The 17,571-nt window shown below is 46.0% G+C and overlaps 1 protein-coding gene across 1 annotated transcript in view; it reads left to right on the top strand.

The window, feature by feature from the left end:
* The first annotated feature begins 7,828 nt into the window (after positions 1–7,828).
* Positions 7,829–17,571, top strand: part of RP1L1 (RP1 like 1) — a 35,072-nt gene continuing 25,329 nt past the window's right edge. Inside the window, exon 1 of the mRNA XM_075863804.1 lies at positions 7,829–8,458. Coding sequence (XP_075719919.1) covers positions 7,835–8,458 — 624 coding nt within the window. The 5' untranslated portion in view covers positions 7,829–7,834. The remainder of the gene's footprint in view (positions 8,459–17,571) is intronic.

Genomic DNA, 17,571 nt, shown 5'->3' with positions numbered 1-17,571 from the left:
TAATGTGTCGGAGCTCGTGTAATGTGTCGGAGCTCGTGTAATGTGTCGGAGCTCGTGTAATGTGTCGGAGCTCGTGTAATGTGTCGGAGCTCGTGTAATGTGTCGGAGCCCGTGTAATGTGTCGGAGGCCGTGTAATGTGTCGGAGCTCGTGCAATGTGTCGGAGCTCGTGTAATGTGTCGGAGCTCGTGTAATGTGTCCGAGCTCGTGTAATGTGTCAGAGCTCGTGTAATGTGTCAGAGCTCGTGTAATGTGTCCGAGCTCGTGTAATGTGTCCGAGCTCGTGTAATGTGTCCGAGCTCGTGTAATGTGTCGAAGCTCGTGTAATGTGTCGGAGCTCGTGTAATGTGTCGGAGCTCGTGTAATGTGTCGGAGCTCGTGTAATGTGTCGGAGCCGTGTAATGTGTCGGAGCTCGTGTAATGTGTCGGAGCTCGTGTAATGTGTCGGAGCTCGTGTAATGTGTCGGAGCCGTGTAATGTGTCGGAGCTCGTGTAATGTGTCGGAGCTCGTGTAATGTGTCGGAGCTCGTGTAATGTGTCGGAGCTCGTGTAATGTGTCGGAGCTCGTGTAATGTGTCGGAGCTCGTGTAATGTGTCGGAGCTCATGTTCCTTCCTTCCTTCCTGTCACAATTGTTAGGTATGGTTACGAACAATGAACAATCCTTCCTCCTTCTCTTTCTTTCTTTCTTTCTTTCTTTCTTTCTTTCTTTCTTTCTTTCTTTATCGTTAAGTATGGGGACGATCGCTCATCCCCATGAATTTGCATCATGTCGACAGCACGTCTGTCTGTCTGTCTGTCTATACACTAGGAACAATATTGTTTTCTTTTATGAGTATTTTCAAGTTGGGAAGAAAATATATTCAGTTTTGATCATCTAAAAATTGTATATAATATATACAGAAGTTGGTTTTGCAGACTTAAATCTTATTCTGGAGACCTTTCTCTATTGACTCACAGATTATAGGTTTGTCTCCGCTAAATCCTAAACCTGAACTGATAAGGGCAGTAAAAAAGTCCCCCCGGGTTAAATGTATTACAGATTCATCATAATAAGTGACTGTGCTCATCACGGTAATAATCCCTTATCAAACAGTGATGAATTTCATCGGCTGCTGTGGATAGATAGGGTTTGGTTATAAGTCAGCGAGCTTCGTCATTGCGTGAAACCTGTGATAGATGGGAGAATGTTTCCATTTGAGAATTGAATTGACATATTGTAGGTGTTTATATCAGGGGATTTACTTCTCCAGGTGTTCCCAGAGACAAAGCAACCTATAAAATAAAATTATGTTATTTCCCCCAAATAGGCGTAACTCGTCTTGTCCCTATAATTCATTTTACAGGGACATTTATATCAGTTTTAAAGGAATCACATGGTCCCCCCTAAAGACCAAGGTTTCCCATTCAATATATCCCATGGTATGGTAAAACATATTTAACCTCCAAATACAAGCCAGAGTACACATTTTGGAATAGACTCTGGTCATTGCCAAGACCAGCCTCTTCTGCAGGGATTTTATACTGATCGTCTATTTAGCAGTTTTGGAGGGTAGGGTGCTCTGTTACTGTGATGGGGGCACTGTGGCTGTGATATGGGCATTCTGGCTGTAATAGGGGCAATTTGGATGTGGTGTGGTCATTCTGGCTGTGATGGGAGCACTGTGGCTGTGATGGGGGCTCTGTCATTGTGATGGGGCACTGTGATTGTGATGGAGGCACTGTGGCTGTGATGGGGCATTCTGGCTGTAATAGGGGCATTTTGGGTGTGTTGTGGTCATTCTGGCTGTGATGGGAGCACTGTGGCTGTGGTGGGGCTCTGTTACTGTGACGGGGCACTGTTGCTGTGATATGGGCATTCTGGCTGTAACAGGGGCTCTGTGGCTGTAATAGGGGTATTCTGGCTGTAATGGGTGCTCTGTGGCTGCCATGTGGACATTCTGGTTGTGATGGGGACACTGGCTGTGAAGAAGGTACTGTGTCCTATGTGTGCTGCAGCTACTTTATCCCTAATGACTTTTCTCAAAAATGGACAGTTTTATATAAAAAGTTGCACTGCAGTTAATACATATAACAATACCACATTACATTACTATAATAATAGCGCTAGGTTTAAACTTAACGGAAATTTGCGAGTTTATTCCATGTGCTTATTTTAACAATCCAGTTATCCAGTTTAAGTGTCACTAAATGCAGTCTGGCTGCTCAGTTGGCAGCGTTTGGCAGACACCAGAATATCAAGATTGGGCAGCCCCTTTTTAGATACTGCCACAGTGCCCTCTGTAGATAATGCCACAGTGCCCTCCTTGTAGGTAGTGCAACAAAGACCTCCTTGTACGTACTGCCACACAGCCCCCCTCCAAGGTAGTGCCACACAGCCCCCAGTGTTTAGCAGACATAGGAACGTCAAGATTGGGCAGTCCCTTTTTAGATAGTGCCTCAGTGCCCTTTGTAGATGGTGCCACAGTGCCCTCTGTAGATAATGCCACAGTGCCCTCTGTAGATAATTCCACAGTGCCCTCTATAGATAATGCCACAGTGCCCTCTGTAGATAATGCCGCAGTGCCCCCCTCCCAGGTAGTGCCACACAGTCCCCCTCCCAGGTAGTGCCACACAGCCCCCTCCCAGGTAGTGCCACGTGGCACCCTCCCAGGTTGTGCGAAACAGCCCCCTTCCCAGGTTGTGCGAAACAGCCACCCTCCCAGGTTGTGCCACACAGACCAGCTCCCGGGCAGTGCCACACAGACCTCCACCCGGGTAATGCCACACAGACCCCCTCCCTGGTAGTGTGCGACACAGACCCCCTCCCTGGGAGTGCCACACAGCCTCCCTCCCTGGCATTGCCATACAGCCCCCTCTCTGGTAATGCCACACAGCCCTCCTCCCTGTAGGTAGCACCTTTGGGGCTCCCTCTAGGAGTGGAATCCCCAGTCAGAGCATTACCGACTCTCTGGCGGGGGATTCCTCTCTAGGAGGAGGCCTCGACATCACTGTCCATATATGGGTAGTCACTACCCAGAGTCGGCAAAGCACTGGCCGGGGATTCCGCTCCAGGAGAAGCCCCTGACGTCACTGTCCATATATAGACAGTAATGTCAGGGGCTCCCTCTAGGAGTGGAATCCCCGGCCAGAGTGTCAACAACGCTTTGGCTGGGAATTCCGCTTCAGGAGTCTCTGACGTCACTACCTATATATGGACATTGACGTCAGGGGCTTCTCTAGGAGCGGAATCCCCGACAAGAGGGTCGGCAACGCTCTGGCCGAGGATTCCACTCCTGAAGGAGCCATAATGGCTGCTAAGGCACCTCGGCTGCGGAGTGGGTCCGCGGCGGGTGCTGACGCCGGCCCTGCTCTATGTACAGGAGGGTGGGGGTGGCACTATCTACAGGGGGGTATGTAGCATTTTCTACAGGGTGGGGTGCGGCGCTACTCCTTCGGCCTGCTCTCTGGTGCTTCGGTGCACCCCTGAGACCCCTGATCTAGACAATGAAGATATTAATAGTTATCATTGTGTTAAATATGGGACACTATTGCAGCAACCTAGGGGATGTTGGGAGTAGTAGTCCTCTATCACAATCTGGTCACGTGGTTCACGATGGCAGGGTCCCTCCACTAGACCTCCCACACTACTAGGGCTGACACAGTGATGAGGGGGCTTGCACTTAGGTGATGGTGGTAGTTGTTCCCCCCGGGGCACTCTCTGTGTAGTGTCCCTTTGCTGATAGAAGGTGCCCTTGAAGTGTAGTGCAAATGATAGGCGGGAGACTGTAATGCAATATAACAGATAACTCTGGTTTCTTTACTTGTCAGGAAATGCAGAACACTTCTAAGATGGAGGTACACAATCTTACAAGGCAGTCATGGAGCAAGATTTCCCAAATTCCTCAAATAGTGATTCCTCTAGGTTGCAGTTCCCAACTGATTCGTACACAAATATCTTGTATTTTCTATAGTTTCTCTCAGTGAGTGCAGATATTCAAAGATGTGCAGCAATCAAATGTCAGGTGCCGATGTTGCTAAGCCAGGAAGTCTAAAGGCCCTATTACACAGGCCAATAATCGGGCAAACGAGTGTTCATATGTACGCTTGTTCCCGATCATTGCCCTGTGTAATCATGGCAACGATCATCTGATTAACGTGCAAACGCTCATTCATCAGCTGATCTGCTTTTTTAATGCAGAATTAAAAATCGTTGTCGGCAGCACGTCTCCCTGTGTAATCAGTGAGATGCGCTGCCGACATGATGAAAATGTATAGGGATGAGCGTTCATAGCAACGAGCGCTCGTCCCTATTCACTTCCAATCATTGCTCCGTGTGATAGGAGCAAATGAGCGCCAATCAACAAGCTGTCTCGTTTATCGGCGTTCGTGTACACAGCCCATGTCAGGCCGAGTAATAGTACCTTAAAGGGGTTGTCCACCTTCTGACAACTGGATAGGTCATCAGTATGTCATCGGTGCGGACACCGCACCAATAAGCCCCTCCGGTGGCCTGCGGGCACCAGATGTTGTGGCACATAATGCTGTGTATGGAGCCCGAAAGCAATTGGCTCCGTACATAGCATAGTGGCCGTGCTGCAGAACTGTAGGTCTGCTCCTATTCACTTGAATAGGAGCAGAGCTGCACTACTGCAGCTCGGTCGCTATTCTGTGGCCGGAGTCAACTGCTTCTGGCTTGTACGTCTGGTGCACGGAGGCACCAGACCAGCTGATCTGTGCAGGGCCCGGGTGTCGGACCCCCACAGATCATGTACTGATGACCTATCCAGTGGATAGGTCATCAGTTGTCAGAAGCTGGAAAACCCCTTTAAGGCCTAGCCTAAGCTGTGATGCCCTCACCCAGTAAAAATCTCCTCACAGGCTTGTCTCTAACTGAACTGAACTCACACTACACTGGACAGGAAGGGATCAAGCCCATGATAGTTGAGTTCTGCCCTCCTTCCAGAAGCATCTAAAGATACTCAATACAGAAGATAGGGACCTGCTCTAGCCACATCAATTCATGCCCAACACATTACAGTATTTCTCATAAGTAAAGGCAAACAGAGCAAACATTAATTTAAACCAGGTCACTGACTGGAATAAAGTTAAATTCATTCCTATAGATAAACAAATGACATATCACCTTTAGTAGTGTCCTAGTGGGACACTACACTATGCTTTAGTTTGATGATAGCATCCCGTTACATCTGATTTAGTGTACCAACTATAGGCACAGGCTTAATGTATAGCTGTCACCTTCCTCTGCATAATAATACCATCCTGACTTATGATAATCCCCTGTAAACCTCCTATATTTGTGACACGTTCTGTAAGGATAGTAGGGGTAATATTACTTCAGGGCAGTATGCAGCTGCAGAGAAATTTCAAATATAACTCTCACAATCTAGGGGTATGTGGACCCACTAGGCCGCTCCGCCGTAGCGCAGAGGCAGCTGGCCAAGTCAAAGTCTATGCAAGGTCTAAACAAAAGTTCGTAGGACAAGGGAACCTGAGACAGTTCAGACTGTGGCAGAGGCTTTGGCATGGATGTGGCTAGACCTGGCAGGTAGCGCCAGACGTGGCGGATGACACCAGACGTGGTGTATAACAGCAGATGTGGCAGGTGGCGCCAGACGTGGCGGATGACACCAGACGTGGTGTATAACAGCAGATGTGGCAGGTAGCACCAGACATGGCGAATGACACCAGACGTGGTGTATAACAGCAGATGTGGCAGGTAGCGCCAGACATGGCGGATGACACCAGACGTGGTGTATAACAGCAGACGACACAACACGACTCCAACACTAGAGAGGCTCAGAAACAAAACACAGCACGGGATACAGGATACTAGTAGCAGTGCACGGGAACACTGGGAGCAGGATAACACTAAGGGACACTTAGCAATACGAACATGGGTAGACAACAACAACGCTCAGGCAAGGAGTGGAAGGGCGGAGCATTTTTTATAGTCCAGGGTGATCTGGGGATAGGTTAGGGAAACTTTAGGGAGCGTACCCTATAGAACAGTCCAGGGCAGGTAGGCCGCGCCAGCTGGCGTCTCCGGGAAGGAAGATGCTGGCAGACGGCCAGGAGGTTGCGGTTGCAGCCGTTCACCGAAGGTGAGCTGTGGCGGTCTGCGGTCGCAGTTGTGGCAATAACCCAAGAAGGTGTACTGTGAGTCTTATTGTGACTTTATTAACCCTTTAAACAGGAAGTTCAGCACCAAAATCTGCACATCTGGTGGACCATAGAAAGTTTTTCTCTCGAGTCCTGGACAATAAAGCAGAGTTTTGAAACTTGATTATGCTGTCACACCTCTTAATAAATTTGGCTCATCTTAGACCCTCCTAAAGATAGATGTGTGCTACAATTTGTAGCATTTTCTGTTTTTAGTAAGAATAAATCTGTCGGAACGTTGTCAGCCTCCCGAATAACCCCAAGCACTTTTCTCTCGGCTTTTAAAAAATAACGAGTGGTGAGAAAAGTGACAATATGCAGTTCAAATATGGCGTGCACCAAAATTTGCCGCATTTTACACCACAAAATTGGTGCAAATTACTTGATGAATTACTCCCAAAGTGCCTACGGCTCAGCAGGGGCGCTGTGTGCTGCTGTATAGCCTCTGTGCACAAGGCTCTGCAAAAATTTGAAACCATCACAAGCAAATCTTCAACTTGTTTTTATTTGGCTCAGCCTCCTTATGTGTTAGAGAACCTCTTAGAAATTCACAGAAAACATGTATTTTCATGACTGTCATGTCATTTAGGTAATGATTAATATTAAGTCCCTCTTGGCATCTGCCCATTGGCTTACGTTTACAATGGAAGCCACACTGCAGTACAAGATCTGTCGTACAATGGATACCACCGGTATAGTGGGGTATGTCAGGTTCCGTTGTGTTATCAGTCGTGGTTTCCGTTGATAAGAAGGACAGTACTGCAGTGCAAATCTGACGGAATTTGCAATGGAGGCTCCAAACCAAATGTGAATGCAGCCTAACTAGGTACATTTTCATTAAAATGGCGTCACTCTATGTAAGTTAATTATTTGGCAAACATAACTGCAGATGAGCTCAGTAAAATATTCTCCTATATCTTCTAATTTTTGCGAACTAAACTATTCCCAGTAGAATATTAACATTTAGTAAAAAAGATTTCCTCATTATTTATCTTATTGGGAAGAATTGGTAACGGGTTTGTCTCATGAAGACAACCCCTTTCGTTATACCCTATTGAGAATTCTAGATGTGAATTCCCTTCTATGAGCCCGGACGGAGAGCCGCTCTGAACGCTCTCATTGGAATTTACCGGGGGTGCCTGGAATGCGACCTGGGGCGATCAGCTGACTGAATTCTGAAATTGAATTATTCTTCAAAAAGAACTATAAAAAAATTTGAAAAATTTGAAAAAAGGAGAAAAAAATTATTGAATTCATACTCACTCATGTTAAAAAGCCGCTGCTACATTCAATGTAAGCCACATAAGTATACCAGGACTGGAATGAAGTGTCAAGAGCAAAATGCATAAAATAAGCCAATCAAATACCTCGATACAGAAAAAGTGGAACATACAGACCAAGGGGTAACCCACTCCGACACGGGTTTCGCCCCGCTTCTTCTGGGGTTCTCATTCTGCAATGTTTGGGGCTGGTTTAAATATAACACTGGACCAATGAGGTGATACCAAGACACCTGCTATGAGGTTTGTTGTAACGGACAATGTGTATCTCAATAATTTATTTCTACATTTCCATGTGACACGTGAAAATAAGTTTTATTATCTGAACATTTTCGAAATTGATATGATAGTAATCACAATTCTTCTAAATTTCAGGTCCAGATTATCAATCAAAATGAATCCATCGGTAGCAGAAGGCTATTCGGTCTCTCCAACCAGTCCAGATCGGCCATTTCCACCAGTGGTTCGATCTCATGCAGTCTCAGAAGTGACCCCAGCAAAAAAAATAACCTTCTTTAGGAGCGGAGATCCTCAGTTCAGTGGAGTAAAGATGGCCATTAATCGTCGTAGTTTTAAAAGTTTCAGCGCCCTCATGGATGATCTTTCAAGCAAAGTTCCATTGCCATTTGGAGTTCGGACTATCACTACTCCTCGGGGTACACATAATATAAGCAGACTGGAGCAACTTCAAGATGGGGGAAGTTATATATGTTCTGACAAAAAATATGTACTACCCATTGCTGGACGTAAAGTGGGCACTCAGAGAGCCAGTCGTCCAGTCAGTGCCCGAAAGCAAGGTCAACATGAGGACCCGGCAGAGGAATACCCTGCAACTCACTTTCAACAGGTGCCGAAAGTAAGGAAGAAAATTGTGTTAGTAAAGAATGGGGATCCAACAATTAGACGATCTATCATCCTAAATCGTCGGAACGCTCGAAACTTCAGGACTTTTCTTGAGGATGCATCAGATGTCTTGCAATATACCGTGCGAAGGTTGTATACTGTGGATGGAAGAAGAGTAAGTAGTCCGTTGGCTTTATAAAGCAAATGGTTCTTCGCTACAAAATTGAGCATATATGGTACAATATTTCCAAAATCTAAAAAAATCGATAGCTTTATAGGGTTGCAACATTTTGAAATTGAAGAATATGACTTGAATCTCTTGTCCACTGAAAGTGGTGTGACATTAGGGGTTGCCGAATATTTGTTTGTGTGGAGAAAATACGTGGCGGTGTCCTTTGCGCTGTCCAGTGCTCCTCTGTGGGTTCTCCTTTATGCAGAAGATCTGCGATATGATGCTACTATCAATCCCTGGATTGGTCTTCAAGTAATATTAGTTATGTTCCTGCTTGCCTTACTACAATTTAGTTTGTTGTCAACATTGTTATTGGGTGCTATGATTTCGAGTTACACCTTTAGGGCTTATTCACACGAACAAGTGTCAAATTGTCCGTGAAAAACATCAGTTTTTCACAGCCGATATGCATCCGTGCGGGACCCAATTTCACAGATCCCACATAGACTTGAGTCTATGAGGGATCCATGAAATTGGGCAAAAATGAGACATGTCCTACTTTTTCACGTGCCGTTCTTATGTTCCGTTAAAAAAAATGGCTGTGTGAACAGCCCCATAGAAATACATTGATTTTAATGCAGCCATGTGACGGCTGTTAAAGTCGTTCGTGTGAATAACCACTTGGCTGAACTGGCTCCTGATGGTGCCCAAATGACCCTTAGCCTTGTAAGAAGATAGCAACATTATAAAATGGCGGTATACTTGTGTGATTACATATCATGATCATTGCACAATAATGTAATAATTGTAGACATAACTTTACAAATAACATCCTACATATCAGTCATTACCTACAATGGTATATGATGGATAGGATGGGCCTGGGGCATAGCTAGGCTTTCCTTCACAAGGGTCAAAGACTAAGGGCCCTTTTACACGGGTCAATTATCGGTATAACGAGCGTTCACAGAACGCTTGTCCCAATCATTGCCCAGTGTAAACATTCCACAGATAGATAGATATGAGATAGATATAAGATAGATAGATAGATAGATAGATAGATAGATAGACGAGTAGATTGACAGACAGACAGATAGAAAAGTTGATTGATAGACAGACAGACAGACAGACAGACAGACAGACAGACAGACAGACAGACAGACAGACAGATAGATAGATAGATAGATAGATAGATAGATAGATAGATAGATAGATAGATAGATAGATAGATAGATAGATAGATATGAGATAGATATGAGATAGATATGAGATAGATAGATAGATAGATAGATAGATAGATAGATAGATAGATAGATAGATAGATAGATAGATAGATAGATAGATATGAGATAGATAGATAGATAGATAGATAGATAGATAGACAGACGAGTAGATTGACAGACAGACAGATAGAAAAGTTGATTGATAGACAGACAGATAGATAGATAGACACAGACAGACAGACAGACAGATAGATAGATACACTGGCGGATTAAGTAGACCATAGGCCCTGGGCTGTTACCCATAGTTGGGCCCCCTTCTCCACCGCCGCCCTGTAACTATTGTTAACACTTCCTTTTTGTCCAGACATTAACAAATGGGTGTTACTACTCCCCTTGTCAAAAGGCTGTGTCCCCACATGCTGACAGTCTCCAACCATCGATGACAGTATCGCACCGTGTAGGGACACATTCTCCTGACAAGGGGAATAGTAACACTTATTTGTCTATCAGTCCTGGACTGCACAAAGACTTTGTGAAATACAAGGATTTCCTATAATAAACATGTCAGTAGAGATGACAGATTGTCTATAAATCTAGTGAATCACAGGTGACGACGTAGTTTTTTTCCTCTTCTCCATCCAGTCCAGACTTCATGAAGACTTCTCCTGGCCATGACCCATTTCTGCAGAATTTGCCACTCAGATGTCTTTGGCTCCTCACTTTTCCAACATTTCCACACCTATAAACAAAGATAATATTATCATGGTGCTACACACTGTGCCCCTAAATATAATAGCACCAAACACTGTGCCCCTAAATATTATAGCACCATAGACTGCGCCCCTGAATATAATTGTGTCAAACACTGTAGATAGCACCACACACAGCCCCCTGTAAATAGCGCTACGCAGTCCTCCCCCTCTATAAATAGCGTCACAAAGCCCTCCCCCTCTTGTATATATTGCTACACAGCAATCCCCCTTAGATATAGTGATACACAGCGCTCCCTTCTATAATGGTGCTATACAACAATCCCCCCTTGTATATTGTGCTACACAGCGTCTCCCCCCTTGGACCTGCAGCTCTTGTAATTGCTCAGTATAATGTCCCCCGTAGCTGCCCCCACAGTATATTGCCACCCATAGCTGCCCCCACAGTATAATGCCCTTCATAGCTGCCTCTACACAGTATAATGCCTCCATAGCTGCGACACAGTATAATGCCCCCATAGCCGCGACACAGCATAATGCCCCCATAGCCGCGACACCGTATAATGCCTCCATAGCTGTGACACAGTATAATGCCCCCATAGCTGCAACACAGTATAATGCCCCCATAGCTGCAACACAGTATAATGCCTCCATAGCTGCGACACAGTATAATGCCTCCATAGCTGTGACACAGTATAATGCCCCCATAGCTGTGACACAGTATAATGCCCCCATAGCTGCAACACAGTATAATGCCCCCATAGCTGCAACACAGTATAATGCCTCCATAGCTGTGACACAGTATAATGCCCCCATAGCTGTGACACAGTATAATGCCTCCATAGCTGCGACACAGTATAATATCCCCATAGCTGTGACACAGTATAATGTCCTCCATAGCTGCGACACAGTATAATGCCTCCATAGCTGCTACACAGTATAATGCCTCCATAGCTGCTACACAGTATAATTCCCCCATAGCTGCTACACAGTATAATGCCTCCATAGCCGCGACACAGTATAATGCCTCCATAGCTGTGACACAGTATAATGCCCCCATAGCTGCTACACAGTATAATGCCTCCATAGCCGCAACACAGTATAATGCCTCCATAGCTGCGACACAGTATAATGCCCCCATAGCTGCTACACAGTATAATGCCTCCATAGCTGCCTCTACACAGTATAATGCCCCCATAGCTGCGACACAGTATAATGCCTCCATAGCTGCCTCTACACAGTATAATGCCCCCGTAGCTGCGACACAGTATAATGTCCCCATAGCTGCGACACCGTATAATGTCCTCCATAGCTGTGACACAGTATAATGCCCCCATAGCTGCGACACAGTATAATGCCTCCATAGCTGCTACACAGTATAATGCCCCCATAGCTGTGACACAGTATAATGCCCCCATAGCTGTGAGACAGTATAATGCCTCCATAGCTGCGACACAGTATAATGTCCTCCATAGCTGTGACACAGTATAATGCCCCCATATCTGCCTCTACACAGTATAATGCCTCTATAGCTGCAACACAGTATAATGCCTCCATAGCTGCCTCTACACAGTATAATGACCTCATAGCTGTGACACAGTATAATGCCTCCATAGCTGCAACACAGTATAATGCCCCCATAGCTGCTACACAGTATAATGCCCCATAGCTGCGACACAGTATAATGCCCCCATAGCTGCGACACAGTATAATGCCCCCATAGCTGTGACACAATATAATGCCTCCATAGCTGCTACACAGTATAATGCCTCCATAGCTGCCTCTACACAGTATAATGCCTCCATAGCTGCTACACAGTATAATGCCCCCATAGCTGCGACACAGTATAATGCCCCCATAGCTGTGACACAGTATAATGCCTCCATAGCTGCGACACAGTATAATGCCTCCATAGCTGCGACACAGTATAATGTCCTCCATAGCTGTGACACAGTATAATGCCTCCATAGCTGCTACACAGTATAATGCCCCATAGCTGCAACACAGTATAATGCCCCCATAGCTGTGACACAGTATAATGCCCCCATAGCTGCGACACAGTATAATGCCCCATAGCTGTGACACAGTATAATGCCCCCATAGCTGTGACACAGTATAATGTCCCCATAGCTGCTACACAGTATAATGCCCCCATAGCTGCGACACAGTATAATGCCCCATAGCTGTGACACAGTATAATGCCCCATAGCTGTGACACAGTATAATGCCCCCATAGCTGTGACACAGTATAATGCCCCCATAGCTGCGACACAGTATAATGCCCCATAGCTGTGACACAGTATAATGCCCCCATAGCTGTGACACAGTATAATGCCCCCATAGCTGTGACACAGTATAATGTCCCCATAGCTGCTACACAGTATAATGCCCCCATAGCTGCGACACAATATAATGCCCCCATAGCTGTGACACAGTATAATGCCCCATAGATGTGACACAGTATAATGCCTCCATAGCTGCGACACAGTATAATGTCCTCCATAGCTGTGACACAGTATAATGTCTCCATAGCTGTGACACAGTATAATGCCTCCATAGCTGCGACACAGTATAATGCCTCCATAGCTGCTACACAGTATAATGCCTCCATAGCTGTGACACAGTATAATGCCCCATAGCTGCTACACAGTATAATGTCCTCCATAGCTGTGACACAGTATAATGTCTCCATAGCTGCGACACAGTATAATGCCTCCATAGCTGCTACACAGTATAATGCCTCCATAGCTGCTACACAGTATAATGTCCTCCATAGCTGTGACACAGTATAGTGCCCCCATAGCTGCGACACAGTATAATGCCCCCATAGCTGCGACACAGTATGCCTCCATAGCTGCTACACAGTATAATGCCCCCATAGCTGCGACACAGTATAATGCCCCCATATCTGTGACACAGTATAATGCCTCCATAGCTGCGACACAGTATAATGTCCTCCATAGCCGCAACACAGTATAATGCCTCCATAGCTGCTACACAGTATAATGTCCCCATAGCTGTGACACAGTATAATGCCTCCATAGCTGCTACACAGTATAATGTCCCCATAGCTGTGACACAGTATAATGCCCCCATAGATGTGACACAGTATAATGCCCCCATAGCTGCAACACAGTATAATGCCTCCATAGCTGCTACACAGTATAATGTCCTCCATAGCTGTGACACAGTATAGTGCCCCCATAGCTGTGACACAGTATAATGCCCCCATAGCTGCGACACAGTATGCCTCCATAGCTGCTACACAGTATAATGCCCCCATAGCTGTGACACAGTATAATGCCCCCATATCTGTGACACAGTATAATGCCTCCATAGCTGCGACACAGTATAATGTCCTCCATAGCCGCAACACAGTATAATGCCTCCATAGCTGCGACACAGTATAATGTCCTCCATAGCCGCAACACAGTATAATGCCTCCATAGCTGCTACACAGTATAATGTCCCCATAGCTGTGACACAGTATAATGCCTCCATAGCTGCTACACAGTATAATGTCCCCATAGCTGTGACACAGTATAATGCCCCATAGCTGTGACACAGTATAATGCCTCCATAACTGCCTCCACACGGTATAATGCACCCATAGCTGTGACACAGTATAATGCCCCCATAGCCGCAACACAGTATAATGCCTCCATAGCTGCCTCTACACAGTATAATGCCTCCATAGCTGCCTCTACACAGTATAATGCCTCCATAGATGTGACACAGTATAATGCCCCCATAGCCGCAACACAGTATAATGCCCCCATAGCCGCAACACAGTATAATGCCCCCATAGCCGCAACACAGTATAATGCCCCCATAGCTGCTACACAGTATAATGCCTCCATAGCCGCAACACAGTATAATGCCTCCATAGCTGCAACACAGTATAATGCCTCCATAGCTGCCTCTACACAGTATAATGTCCCTCATAGCTGCCTCCACACAGTATAATGTCTCCATAGCTGCGACACAGTATAATGCCTCCATAGCTGCGACACAGTATAATTCCCCCATAGCTGCTACACAGTATAATGCCTCCATAGCTGCCTCTACACAGTATAATACTCCATAGCTGCGACACAGTATAATGCCTCCATAGCCGCAACACAGTATAATGCCTCCATAGCTGCCTCTACACAGTATAATGTCCCTCATAGCTGCCTCCACACAGTATAATGTCTCCATAGCTGCGACACAGTATAATGCCTCCATAGCTGCTACACAGTATAATGCCTCCATAGCTGCTACACAGTATAATGCCTCCATAGCTGCCTCTACACAGTATAATGCCTCCATAGCCGCAACACAGTATAATGCCTCCATAGCTGCCTCCACACAGTATAATGCCCCCATAGCTGCGACACAGTATAATGCCTCCATAGCTGCCTCTACACAGTATAATGACCCTCATAGCTGCCTCCACACAGTATAATGCCCCCATAGCTGCGACACAGTATAATCCCTCCATAGCTGCTACACAGTATAATGCCTCCATAGCTGCGACACAGTATAATGTCCTCCATAGCTGTGACACAGTATAATGTCTCCATAGCTGTGACACAGTATAATGCCTCCATAGCTGCTACACAGTATAATGCCTCCATAGCTGCGACACAGTATAATGCCTCCATAGCTGCTACACAGTATAATGCCTCCATAGCTGCTACACAGTATAATGTCCTCCATAGCTGTGACACAGTATAGTGCCCCCATAGCTGCGACACAGTATAATGCCCCCATAGCTGCGACACAGTATGCCTCCATAGCTGCTACACAGTATAATGCCCCCATAGCTGCGACACAGTATAATGCCCCCATATCTGTGACACAGTATAATGCCTCCATAGCTGCGACACAGTATAATGTCGTCCATAGCCGCAACACAGTATAATGCCTCCATAGCTGCTACACAGTATAATGCCCCATAGCTGTGACACAGTATAATGCCTCCATAGCTGCTACACAGTATAATGTCCCCATAGCTGTGACACAGTATAATGCCCCATAGCTGTGACACAGTATAATGCCTCCATAACTGCCTCCACACGGTATAATGCACCCATAGCTGTGACACAGTATAATGCCCCCATAGCCGCAACACAGTATAATGCCTCCATAGCTGCCTCTACACAGTATAATGCCTCCATAGATGTGACACAGTATAATGCCCCCATAGATGTGACACAGTATAATGCCCCCATAGCCGCAACACAGTATAATGCCCCCATAGCCGCAACACAGTATAATGCCCCCATAGCCGCAACACAGTATAATGCCCCCATAGCTGCTACACAGTATAATGCCTCCATAGCCGCAACACAGTATAATGCCTCCATAGCTGCAACACAGTATAATGCCTCCATAGCTGCCTCTACACAGTATAATGTCCCTCATAGCTGCCTCCACACAGTATAATGTCTCCATAGCTGCGACACAGTATAATGCCTCCATAGCTGCGACACAGTATAATTCCCCCATAGCTGCTACACAGTATAATGCCTCCATAGCTGCCTCTACACAGTATAATGCTCCATAGCTGCGACACAGTATAATGCCTCCATAGCCGCAACACAGTATAATGCCTCCATAGCTGCCTCTACACAGTATAATGTCCCTCATAGCTGCCTCCACACAGTATAATGTCTCCATAGCTGCGACACAGTATAATGCCTCCATAGCTGCTACACAGTATAATGCCTCCATAGCTGCCTCTACACAGTATAATGCTCCATAGCTGCGACACAGTATAATGCCTCCATAGCCGCAACACAGTATAATGCCTCCATAGCTGCCTCCACACAGTATAATGCCCCCATAGCTGCGACACAGTATAATGCCTCCATAGCTGCCTCTACACAGTATAATGACCCTCATAGCTGCCTCCACACAGTATAATGCCCCCATAGCTGCGACACAGTATAATCCCTCCATAGCTGCTACACAGTATAATGTCCCTCATAGCTGCCTCCACACAGTATAATGCCCCCATAGCTGCGACACAGTATAATGCCTCCATAGCTGCCTCTACACAGTATAATGACCCTCATAGCTGCCTCCACACAGTATAATGCCCCCATAGCTGCGACACAGTATAATGCCTCCATAGCTGCCTCTACACAGTATAATGACCTCATAGCTGCCTCCACACAGTATAATGCCTCCATAGCCGCAACACAGTATAATGCCCCCATAGATGTGACACAGTATAATGCCCCATAGATGTGACACAGTATAATGCCCCATAACTGCTACATAGTATAATGCCCCATAGATGTGAAACAGTATAATGCCCCATAACTGCTACACAGTATAATGCCCCATAGCTGCTACATAGTATAATGCCCCATAGATGTGACACAGTATAATGCCCCATAACTGCTACACAGTATAATGCCCCATAGCTGCTACATAGTATAATGCCCCATAGCTGCGACACAGTATAATGCCCCCATAGATGTGACACAGTATAATGCCCCATAGATGTGACACAGTATAATGCCTCCATAGCTGTGACACAGTATAATGCCCCCATAGCTGCAACACAGTATAATGCCCCCATAGCTGCAACACAGTATAATGCCTCCATAGCTGCGACACAGTATAATGCCTCCATAGCTGTGACACAGTATAATGCCCCCATAGCTGTGACACAGTATAATGCCCCCATAGCTGCAACACAGTATAATGCCCCCATAGCTGCAACACAGTATAATGCCTCCATAGCTGTGACACAGTATAATGCCCCCATAGCTGTGACACAGTATAATGCCTCCATAGCTGCGACACAGTATAATATCCCCATAGCTGTGACACAGTATAATGTCCTCCATAGCTGCGACACAGTATAATGCCTCCATAGCTGCTACACAGTATAATGCCTCCATAGCTGCTACACAGTATAATTCCCCCATAGCTGCTACACAGTATAATGCCTCCATAGCCGCGACACAGTATAATGCCTCCATAGCTGTGACACAGTATAATGCCCCCATAGCTGCTACACAGTATAATGCCTCCATAGCCGCAACACAGTATAATGCCTCCATAGCTGCGACACAGTATAATGCCCCCATAGCTGCTACACAGTATAATGCCTCCATAGCTGCCTCTACACAGTATAATGCCCCCATAGCTGCGACACAGTATAATGCCTCCATAGCTGCCTCTA

This window comes from Rhinoderma darwinii, chromosome 4 (assembly GCF_050947455.1).
Source record: "Rhinoderma darwinii isolate aRhiDar2 chromosome 4, aRhiDar2.hap1, whole genome shotgun sequence".
NCBI lineage: Eukaryota > Metazoa > Chordata > Amphibia > Anura > Rhinodermatidae > Rhinoderma > Rhinoderma darwinii.
The sequence above is the reverse complement of the archived record's forward strand: the minus strand, read 5'-3'. Positions and strand labels throughout refer to the sequence as shown.